At 41.9% G+C, this 13,324-nt stretch overlaps 1 protein-coding gene across 2 annotated transcripts in view; it reads right to left on the bottom strand.

The window, feature by feature from the left end:
* Positions 1 to 13,324, bottom strand: part of CFAP47 (cilia and flagella associated protein 47) — a 1,117,227-nt gene that overhangs the window by 681,128 nt on the left and 422,775 nt on the right. For both annotated transcript variants that reach the window (XM_073664712.1, XM_073664711.1), the window contains exon 38: positions 6,112 to 6,224. In XM_073664712.1, the coding sequence (XP_073520813.1) occupies positions 6,112 to 6,224 (113 nt within the window). The remainder of the gene's footprint in view (positions 1 to 6,111; positions 6,225 to 13,324) is intronic.

The following is a 13,324-nucleotide window of genomic DNA, read 5'->3' as shown; positions in this document are numbered from 1 at the left end:
ATCAATCCAGCTCTGCTACTCCTAGGTGATGTCCACATACTCAGCTCTGCTACATACAGGTGCCTGTCTCCTAATCCAGCTGTTATTTCCAAGGTGCTATCCACACACTTAGCTCTGCTACATCAAGGTGTGGGTCTGCCAATCCAGCTCTGCTATTCCAAAGTGCTGTCTGTTATACTACATTAAGATTTCAGTCTACCAATCCAGCTCCTTGGTATTGTCAACACACTCAGCTCTGCTATGTCAAGGTGCCTGTCTGCTAATTCAGGTCTGTTGTTCTAAGGTACTGCTGAAAAAATACTTTGATGGTTCAAATCCGCAATGAAAAAATAAGCAGCATATGCATTTCAAAAATCTCATTCACTTTGCTGGTACTGTAAATTTCTGCAAAAACACTTGGGGAAAAAACCTAGCAAAACCGCAACTTGTGAACAAGCCTTAAAGCTGATAATTTAAATACATGACTAAACTAATCCTTGTAAGAGCCACAAACACAAAGGTGGCTTTGCTGCCATTTTTACTGTGTGGTGCTGTGTTAACACAACCTTACTCATTTAGTTACGCAAAATAAAATGAAATTTGCTCTAATTATTTGAGTGGGTCATAACTCGACATTAACCCCTGATGATGCCTTTAGCAATTTACAGAGATATTCTCCATAGGCTTCCTGCCAGCTATGTGATTGGACTTTTAAGCATTTGAGGAGAAGCTCATGAAATATGTTGATAGATATTATGACAGGAGCGGCATCCTACCATCAATCATCATACTGAGTGGAAGGATTGAGATCACATAGAATGAAATGGGCAGATCAGCCTTGGTGTTCCTGGAATACAGAGTCTAATGCCAGGCTGGAAACAATATGAAATGTTTTGTTACTCTCCCGCTGGAAACAAACCAAATGGAAATACTGTACATCAAAAAGCATTTAGCTGTAGTAAAAGGCTGTGCAGTGCAGCAATTCTACATGCATCGCCAACAGTTCAAATCATTTTCCCTCGATTTCTTCTGCCAAATTAGCGCTGACATTCAGTAATGACAGTTAAATGTGAAACGAGTTTTCTCCCCAAACTATAAGGTGCTGATAAGGCACTGAAAAGGAAAGAAAGGAGGAAGCAAGCAAGGTATTAACTTGTCAAAAGTGCAAGCTGTTATTTTAAATTATATTATGCTTGGATCCAAAATTCATTACAGACAACTAAGTAAGAGTAAATTTATAGTCTGCTGATGTAAGACTAAAAAATATACAGCATTAAGGAGAAGGCGTAGGTCACAATCAATAATGGACTCATTATACTTCTTTAAAAAGTTTGTCATTTTCCAAAAATGGCTGTGAGTATAAAGGCTGTCTATCCCAGCTTACCTGCCATGTAATGTAATTATTCCCAAGGTCAAAGAGTTAATCGTTCGCTTACTGCTGACAATGACAACTTACACAGAATAAGAAATCTCTACTTTGGATGCATTAACTTATAAATAGGGTTTAGTAATATTAAATGATTTCATGCATTGCAGCTAAATGATATGATCGCTCAAAAATGTGACTATATTGCCTTCAGCCTCATGAACTATATACCTACCAATTTCATTTTGCTAACCATAAATCCCAACAAGCTCGACTAAGAGTCATAGAGTAGTATATGACTTGCCGTAACTCACGTTTACTGCTCATGCAAGCTACCGTATTACAGCTCAATATCACCTAAAACCATATAAGTTGCACAGTACTATAATGTGGCCCCTATCGAAGTCTATGGGCCTTTCTGTACCTACTCTACGTATTCCTTCAATTTAGATATTGTCAGAGAAAAAAAACTGCCAGGCTCAATCAATGGGGTTTGCTGTTCCGTATTCATTTTTTTTTCTAAGGGAATTTTTTTAAGAATGGACGCTCTTGTGTAGGGGACACAGAATGTCTAAGACTCCGAAGTTCAGAGCCGCAGGGATTCCACGTGCCCCATACAGCCGTAAAATGCAGATGCCCCTTCGACCTTTACAAATATATTATGACCTTCATGAACATCATATTAGTTTAGGCAGTGTTGTTGTCGGGATTGCCCACTCTGCCTTGAATCCCTTGCCAATGATCACTCGATATACTTTCATAGGTTCACCAAAAGAACCTTGACACAAGCAAAATGGCAATCTGTAAATGAATGGAAGCTGATGCACAATTTTCATAGTTAAAAGGGTTGTCCGGTGTAACGCTACAAGTCTGCAGTCACTCTATGTGAATCCTCACATTGCAAGCACTGGTTGCTGTGAGGATTCTCCGGTGCCGGGAGGGGGCCACAAGTATGCGGTAAGCATTCCGATGAGATGGGCGCAGCCTCACTCAATGCAAGTGTGTTGAGCAAGGCAGTCTAGTCTGAATGTGGGAGCATGCTTATGGCATACTTGTCATCACATGACCGCTCGCTCCCAGCACCGGCACTGGAGAATCCTCACAGCGTGCAGAGTGACTGCAGACTTGTAGCTTTAAACCAACCAGACAACCCCTTTAAATATGGCTCACATACTTTTCAACCTGACTCTAGTGCATATCATTTGTTTCAGCAGCTACAAAAAACAGATGTTTTGCATGAAGATAGACAGTACAGCCACTGATAGGTTAGTTACATGAACCTTTATGTTTCACATCTTTAAGGGAATCTGTCACCACCTTCTTGCTAGGTAATTTGAGAGCAGCATGATGTAGGAACAAAGACACTGATACCTGTGATGTGTCACTAACTGGTCTGCATGTAGTAATTTTAATAAAATTATCGTTTTCTCTGCTGCAGATCTACCAGCTCTCTGAATGCTGAGCACAGTATAACTCAACCCACACCACTGATTGATTGCTTTCTGTGTACACTGTGCATAGCAGAAAACAGTTTGTGCAGGAGAACTACATGGTATAATACAACTAGACCCCTTGTTATAATCTCCTACTGATTTTATGGAAACTGCAACAAGCAGCCCAGTAAGTGACACATCACTAGAATCAGGGTCTCTGGCCCTACATCATGCTCAGATTACATAGCGAAAACCTGCTGACAGATTCCTTTTAAAACACACATTGCATGGTGTACCACATCAAATTCTTTATTACCTTCCCTAATTTTTCTTCGGGTGTAACTAACGTACTATTGCCCTTTTTGCTGTTGATATAATACATCATGCATTTACAGAATGTCCTTGGATAGACATTAAAATGTCAGCCTTTAATGCGGACTCGCACGCCATTATGTGCCGTTAACAGCTGCAGGCAGAGTTGTGCTCCACCCATGGCTGTTAACATGTTAAATCCCGGGGTCAATCTCTGACAGCGGAATTTAACACGCTTCGGCAAGGAACGCGTTATTCCACACTCACATTGGTGTGCTTGTGACATGATTGCAGGGTGGCGATGGGTTGCATTGACAGCCGGGGGTCTGCTGATGTCATTACGATCCTCCTATGAACACTGGTCTGTGGTTGGCGTTCATAGGAGATCATGAATTCTGCTATACATAGCAGAGCTGATGGACGGCTATGTATAGGGTGTGGCCGCCCTTTGTCTGAGCTGAAAGGTTTATTCTGCCTCTCAGGTCTATGCTTCTACTTCAGTCTCTCTGCCCTTATCCATATGTATGTCACTTGACAAATGGTAAGGTTTTAATATTAGAGTTAGGACTGTCCCATAAGGGTTACCGTGACGTCAGGGGATAGCTTTTACATTATTTTGATGAAAATTATTTTAACTAAATACCCTATATTATTTATCATTATTTTTATGCACTTGCGATTTATCCATTTACTTCCAGTTATTTTGGTATTTTGCTTGTCTTTGGTTTTTCTCTGTCTAGTAGCCTTATGTGAACATGCATTTACATTTTGCATGCACATCAATTTACGTTTCAGTTCAGACTCCAAGGTTTTTTCTTTGTAGTTTAGTGTGCTTCAGTTCATATAAAGGTGTGGCCGCCCTTTGTCTGAGCTGAAAGGTTCATTCTGCCTCTCAGGTCCAAGCTTCTACTAGGGTTCAGTCTCTCTGCCCTTATCCATATGTATGTCAGTTGACAAATGGTAAGGTTATAATATTAGAGTTAGGATTGTCCCATAAGGGTTACCGTGGCGTGGTGGGATGGCTTTTACATTATTTTGAACAAAATTATGTTAACTAAATACCCTTTATTATTTATCATTATTTTTATGCACTTTTGATTTATCCATTTACTTCCAGTTATTTGGGAATTTTGCTTGTCTTTGGTTTTTCATAGCAGAGCTGATGGACGGCTATGTAGAGCACAAGCGATAGGATGATTGCAGTTTCAAGTTCCCTAAGGGGACTATTAATTACAGTAAAAAGTAAAAAAAATATGAAAAAAATATGAAAAAATTAATAAAAAAAAACCACAAAAGTTCAAATCATCCCCCTTTGTCTCCATTGAAAATAAAACAATAGAAAAAAAGATGTAACAAAAAGAAAATTAAAAACGCAAGACTTATAGTTTTTTGGCCACCGCAACATTGCATTAAAATACAATAAGAGACGATCAAAACATCGTATCTACCCTAAAATGGTATCAATAAAAAATGTCATCTTAGGGCACAAAAAATATGCCCTCATACAGCCCCATGTGCCGAAAAATAAAAATGTTACGGGTCTCAGAAAATAGCGACAAAGGCAATCAAAACATTTTCTTACAAATTTCCGAATTTTTTTTTTCACCACTTAAATAAAAAAAAAACTATACATGTTTGGTATCTGCAAACTCATACTGACCTGGAGAATCATATTATTGTCAGGTCAAAAAAACAATTGTGGAATTGCACTTTTTTTTGCAATTTCCCTTTTTCCAGTACACTATATGGTAAAATTAATGGTGTCTTATAAAATTAGAACTCGTCCAGCAAAAAACAAGCCCTCACATGGCTAAATTTATGGAAAAATAAAAAAATGTATGACTCTTGGAAGAAGGGAATGAGAAAACGAAAAAATGAAAAATCGCCTGGGGTTGAAGGGGTTAAAGAGTAAACTAAACTTTCTTTTTTTTTTTTTTATTTTGTCCAGCATGGAAAGTTATGAAACATGCAAATCACTTTAAGTTACTTGTCATCATTCCTGTAAAAAATGCATTTAAGTGACCTCAAAACTCCTGCTTCCCCACTGCCTATTTGCCTGCCTTTAGCTGCACTGATATCTGAATGTATTCATGTGGAGTACAGATGATGGCAGTGAAAAGGTTGCACCTGTCTCCTCCCAGTGTAGTGCTTATAAGATAATCCCCTGCACTAGCTTTTCCCTACAGTTAGTACAGCACAGGTGCTGATCTTTTCACTGCCATCATCTGTACTCCAAATGAGTACATTCTGATTTCAATACAGCTGAAGGCAGGCAAACAAATTGGGTAAAGGCAGGAGCTTAGTAGCCATTTCAATACATTTTTTTACAGGAATGAAGGAAAATTTCCTAATAAAGTGATTTGCAATTTTCATAACTTTCTATGCTGGACAAAATAATAAAAAAATATATAAAAATGTGGCAGTTTTTAGCACTTCTCCAGGGAGACAACAGAGGAACAACATAGAAGATGAAGGAAAGAAAGGAGGTCGTCACTGAATTTCTTGTCTCGTAGAAATAACTGGAACAAGGTCAACAGCAAGATGATTGTCTCATTGACAGAGATGTCAGCTCTGACCCAGCTTTTACTCCCTGTCAGCTTTAGTTTGGAGTACACAAGATGATGTATTATGGGTCACACACAATAATGTATACTCTATTGGAGAACACAGTAAATGTCATACATGTTTTACATGTCAAAGCACATTGACCCAGTTGACGATGACTCAAAATAATGCAAGTAAAGCAATGCTAATGGTCTTGAAGTTGGAAAAAACCTCAGCAGAAATACATACTAATAGCTACCGATTAATCTTAGTATAAAGTAAAAGAGATGTAAAAGGCTAACAGAGCAATACGTGTATTCAAAGTATTTACCATATATGAATTATGTACACATCTGGATCTCCCCCGGTAAAAAGGAAATCCTTATTATTCCTAATTACCATGCTGTATTTGTGTATTCCATATTCGGCCTGTCTCAGCTGTCACTTTCGATGAAGACAATAAGAAAGGTTACTTACTTTGGGGCAATCGTTATCGTGTTTCCTTTAGGCAATGAGAAATCCGCTAACTCTCGACCTACTACTGTTGCCTGGTACACTAGTGGCTTGCTGCTTGGATTTTTCAGACGGACCTGTTCGAGCAACATAAAATTACAAAGGTCAGACTATTGATCAGCGGCGGTGTATAGGTACTGTACTGACAGATTGTGATTGAACTACAGCAATAAAGAACATTGCTCAGTTATAGGCATGTCAGCTCGGTCAACCGAGAAAATATCAACTTGTTTAACCTTTATTACAGAATGCTCAAAACTCGGCTTCATACAAATAACAATTGATATCATATGTATCACTAGGTTAATTAAAAGCCACTTAATCTGTCTAAATCAATCAATGCAAAGAATAGAAAAGGATATGCATAATATGTGCTGAATGTGATCATTTTTCCCTCGTTTTGCAAATTGTTTATATCAAGAATTGGGAGAGATTTATTAAGCATGCATGCATTTAGCAGTAGTAGCTGCATCAAAATGTAACTATGCATCTGACAAAACTCTTCACATACAGTTATGTGCTAAAGTTTTGATCTTTTTTAAAGCCTTCTTACGTTGCAGGATTTTTACCAAACCTGCCTAAAACTTTTGCATGGTATTGTATACACTCCCCGACCATGAAATTGCAACACCAAAAAGAAAAAGTCATGGAATTATGGGAATCATAGAATTGATAGACCTGTTCAGGGTTGGCTCCAGGTTTTCGTGGGCCCTGGGCAAAAGAGACTCAGTGGACCCCTATAACACATACCACGATTCATGATGCACAGATACAATGGAGAAATATATGTATACAACACAGAGACACATACAGTATGCAGACATGCACAAACATACAGTACGCAGACATGCACACACATACAGTACGCAGACATGCACACACACATAACACGCAGACATGCGCACACATACAGAACGCAGACATGCACACACATACAGTACGCAGACATGCACACACATAACACACAGACATGCGCACACATACAGTACGCAGACATTCACACACACACAACATGCAGGCATGCACATACATACAGTATGCAGACATGCACACACTTACAGTACACAGACATGCACACACATACAGTACGCAGACATGCACCCACAACACGGAGACATGCACACACATACAGTACGCAGACATGCACCCACAACACGCAGACATGCACACACACATAACATGCAGACATGCACACACACATAACACGCAGACATGCATGCACATACAATACGCAGACATGCACACACATACAGTACGCAGACAAGCACACACACATAACACGCAGACATGCACAGACACATAACACGCAGACATGCTTACACATACAGTACGCAGACATGCACACACATACAGTACGCAGACATGCACACACATACAGTACGCAGACATGCACACATATACAGTACGCAGCCATGCACACATACAATACGCAGACATGCGCACACATATAGTACGCAGACATGCGCACACATACAGTACGCAGACATGCGCACACATAGAGTACGCAGACATGCGCACACTTACAGTACGCAGACATGCACCCACAACACGCAGACATGCACACACATACAGTAAACAGATATGCACACACATACAGTATGCAGACATGCACACACATACAGTATGCAGACATGCACACACATACAGTACGCAGACATGCACACACACATAACACGCAGACATGCACACACACATAACACGCAGACATGCATACACATACATTACACTGACATGCTCACACATACAGTACGCAGACATCCACACGCAACACGCAGACATATACACAAATACAGTACGCAGACATGCAAACATACAGTACACAGACATGCACACATACAGTAAACAGATATGCGCACACACATACAGTATGCAGACATGCACACACACATAACATGCAGACATGCACACACACATAACACGCAGATGTGGCACCCCAGGGGTCCAGTTGCCACAGTGGCATTGCCTCCCTCACAAGAGGTGATGCCATGCCTGAAAGCAAGCAGGGGTCCCATTATCAGGTATACTAGCATGCAACACTTTCCTGGCTCCAGACCAGCAAGGGGAGCTCCTTCCCTTAGCAACTGGAATCTGGAGGCGGTTAGTTAGAGTTAGTGAGAGGAGTTGAAGTCAGGACAGCGAAGAGGAAAGACCTGGGGAGTGAAGCTGCACGGCAGCTCACCCCAGAGAGGAGCGTAGAAGAACCGGACACCGGAGTCCGAGGTTGTGGGGCACTGAAGGCCCAGCAGCAGAAACCGGAGGGCAGGAGACTGCAGGTCTCCTGGCCCCATCAGACGCCCGGAGGCTCAGCAGCACATAGGGCCCAGCACCGCCACGTGGGAGCGACACTCCAGGAAGGCCCGAGCTGCCTGCCATACGGGTGAGCACAGAGACATTTTACTCAGGGACTAGGGCCACAGCACAGCTATAAGCAGCAGGGCCAAAGAGATTAGCGCAAAGGGAAGGCCTCCAACTTCACCTGGCGAGGTGGATTCCTAACCTGTTTCCAGGCCGCCTGGACCTCTACTACAAGATAGTACCCGTGCCCCGGTCTGCCTAACCACCACAAGTAAAGATAAGAGGAAACCGCCATTAAGTTGTGGACTGGTTATTATCTGTGCCATCCCCTGCATTACACTGCACAGCAACATCTATAACATCACCATTTCCTGCCCTGGAGCTAAGCTCTGCCTGTGGAGAGCTGTCCCAACTCTGCTGCGTCACCATCAGCTCCAGAGGATCTGCACAGCAGCGGCGGCCCCATACAGCCGCATACCACAGGTGGCGTAACAAACATTAAACTATAAAAACTATAATCCCCGTTTTATTGACCGCCCTGGGTCACGAACCGGGTCACTGCCACTGTGACATCCCCTGCACCGACCGGCCCGGCACCGAGTACCCCACGGCCCAGGGGGCACGTCACAGACATGCACACACATACAGTACGCAGACATGCACACACATACAGTAAGCAGACATGCACACACAACACGCAGACATACACACATACAGTAAACAGATATGGACACACATACAGTACGCAGACATGCACACACACACATAACACGCAGACATGCACACACACATAACACGCAGACAGGCACACACATACAGTAAGCAGACATGCACACACAACACGCAGACATACACACATACAGTAAACAGATATGGACACACATACAGTACGCAGACATGCACACACACACATAACACGCAGACATGCACACACATATAACACGCAGACAGGCACACACATACAGTATGCAGACATGCACACATAGAGTATGCAGACATACACACATATATAGTACGCAGACATGCATACACATACAATACGCTGACATGCACACACATACAGTATGCAGACATGCACACACAACACATAGACATGCAGACATATATAGTACGCAGACATGCACAGACAAACAGTACGCAGACATGCACAGACATACAGTACGCAGCCATGCACACATACAGTAAACAGATATGCACACACATACAGTACGCAGACATGCACACACACACAACACGCAGACATGCACACACATACAGTACACAGACATGCACACATACAGTATGCAGACATACACACATATACAGTACGCAGACATGCATACACATACAGTACGCTAACATGCACACACATACAGTATGCAGACATGCACACACAACACATAGACATGCAGACATATACAGTACGCAGACATACACAGACATACAGTATGCAGACATGCACAGACATACAGTACGCAGCCATGCACACATACAGTAAACAGATATGCACTCACATACAGTATGCAGATATGCACACACATACAGTATGCAGACATGCCCACATATACAGTACGCAGACATGCACACACATACAGTACGCAGACATGCACACACAACACGCAGACATACACACATACAGTAAACAGATATGGACACACATACAGTACGCAGACATGCACACACACACACATAACACGCAGACATGCACACACACAACACGCAGACAGGCACACACATACAGTACGCAGACATGCACACACAACACGCAGACATACACACATACAGTAAACAGATATGGACACACATACAGTACGCAGACATGCACACACATACAGTACGCACACATGCACACATACAGCAGACATACACACATATACAGTACGCAGACATGCATACACATACAGTATGCAGACATGCACACACAACACATAGACATGCAAACATATATAGTGCGCAGACATTCACAGACATACAGTACGCAGACATGCACAGACATACAGTACGCAGCCATGCACACATACAGTAAACAGATATGCACTCACATACAGTATGCAGATATGCACACACATACAGTATGCAGACATGCCCACATATACAGTACACAGACATGCACACACATACAGTATGCAGACATGCACACACAACACGCAGACATACACACATACAGTAAACAGATATGGACACACATACAGTACGCAGACATGCACACACACACATAACACGCAGACATGCACACACGCATAACACGCAGACAGGCACACACATACAGTACGCAGACATGCACACATACAGTATGCAGACATACACACATATACAGTACGCAGACATGCATACACATACAGTACGCTGACATGCACACACATACAGTATGCAGACATGTACACACAACACATAGACATGCAGACATATACAGTACACAGACATACAGTATGCAGACATGCACAGACATACAGTACACAGCCATGCACACATACTGTAAACAGATATGCACTCACATACAGTATGCAGATATGCACACACATACAGTATGCAGACATGCCCACATATACAGTACGCAGACATGCACACACATACAGTACGCAGACATGCACACACAACATGCAGACATACACACATACAGTAAACAGATATGGACACACATACAGTACGCAGACATGCACACACACACACATAACACGCAGACATGCACACACGCATAACACGCAGACAGGCACATACATACAGTACGCAGACATGCACACATACAGTATGCAGACATACACACATATACAGTACGCAGACATGCATACACATACAGTACGCTGACATGCACACACATACAGTATGCAGACATGTACACACAACACATAGACATGCAGACATATACAGTACGCAGACATACAGTATGCAGATATGCACAGACATACAGTACACAGCCATGCACAAATACAGTAAACAGATATGCACTCACATACAGTATGCAGACATGCGCACACATACAGTATGCAGACATGCACACACATACAGTACGCAGACATGCACACACATAACACACAGACATGCACACACACATAACACGCAGACATGCACACACATACATTATGCTGACATGCTCACACAACACGCAGGCACACACAACACGCAGACATACACACACATACAGTATGCAGACATGCACACATACAGTACGCAGACATTCACACACATACATTACGCTGACACACACATACAGTACGCTAAATATCAATGGGGGGCTATGAGTGCTTGATTTTTTAACATCTACTGTAACAGTACTGAGTCCTGACTGAATGAAATGAGGCTTCAAACAAAACGAATGTGTCATATCTGGAAATTGGAAATCTTGACCCTTTGAATGGCTTTCTATCTCTATTTCCGAGTCAGCCAGGTTCCAAGTGAACGGTCTAAATCAAAATAGTGAGAAAAATCTGTACCGTCTGTGGTCAAAAGTCAAATTACAGGATTTGATCCCAGACGACACGTTCAATGGCTGTCACTCTATGAGTTCTGCACAAATCTTTTTGTTGTTTTCATTATTTTTTTTTATATTATTTGCTTTGCCTATAGTGCATGGTGCCAAATAACAAAGCACATATAATACGGCTGGAGCCTTGTAACAGGAAACCTTTAAACATAGCTGCAAGGAAGCTCGTTTACAGTACTGGGAAAGCACCTAAGGCCACGGCCCCACTATCAGTATTTGGTCAGTATTTTTTTTCAGGAGTGGGAGCCAAAACCAGGAGTGGGTGATAAATGCAGAATTGGTGACTTGTTTCTATTGTACCTTTTCTCTGATTGTTCCTCACCTGGTTTTGGCTCCCACTCCTGAGAAAAATACTAACCGAATACTGACCAAATACTGATAATGGGTCCGTGGCCTTAATGCAAAACCTGGGCATTAGACAAGTGCCACTTATAATTAGAGATGAGCGGTGTTCGACTAGAACTGTTCGCCAATCTCAAATTCGAGCTGTTTTGGGCGGTGTTCGAGTTGTTCGACGAACCCGAACGATTTGCAAAAAATTCAGCTGTTCGAGGTTATGTTCGATAACTGTTCGTGCACCAAAAGCGTGTCCTGCATGTCTGGCGCTATTTAGAGCACCAATCATGCAGGGATTGTCTGCCACTCACTGTAATGCCACAGCCATGGTGGTTGTGGCATTACAGTGATTGCCCAAATCGATGGGAACAGTGCCAACAGTGAAACATGAAAAGCCGGCAATTCATCAGCGGCATACACCGGTACCCGACAATTTAGAACCGAAAGAATAGAGCTTCACACATAGATTAGATAGATAGAAACATGTCAGTCACACATATAAGAAGCACAGTGACAGTGTTGCTTACTGTACTTGTCATTTAGTGTAAAGGATTTATCAAAAAAAATAATAGTGTTTTCATGCACCGTCTCTTTAAAAAAGCCGGCCGGCAATTCAGCAGCGGTACCCGACAATTTATAACAGACAGAATAGAGCTTCACACAAAGATTAGATAGATAGAAACATGTCAGTCACATATATATGAAGTACAGTGACAGTGTTGCTTACTGTACTTGTCATTTAGTGTAAAGGATTTATCAAAAAAAATAATAGTGTTTTCATGCACCGTCTCTTTAAAAAAGCCGGCCGGCAATTCAGCAGCGGTACCCAACAATTTATAACAGACAGAATAGAGCTTCACACATAGATTAGATAGATAGAAACATGTCAGTCACATATATATGAAGTACAGTGACAGTGTTGATTACTGTACTTGTCATTTAGTGTAAAGGATTTATTAAAAAAAATAATAGTGTTTTCATGCACCGTCTCTTTAAAAAAGCCAGCCGGCAATTCAGCATCTGTACCCAACAATTTAGAATAGAAGGAATAGAGAATCACACATAGATTAGGTAGATAGAAACATG

Source organism: Phyllobates terribilis, unplaced genomic scaffold (genome assembly GCF_046119375.1).
Source record: "Phyllobates terribilis strain yellow unplaced genomic scaffold, ASM4611937v1 Scaffold_2__4_contigs__length_985480577, whole genome shotgun sequence".
NCBI lineage: Eukaryota > Metazoa > Chordata > Amphibia > Anura > Dendrobatidae > Phyllobates > Phyllobates terribilis.
The sequence above is the reverse complement of the archived record's forward strand: the minus strand, read 5'-3'. Positions and strand labels throughout refer to the sequence as shown.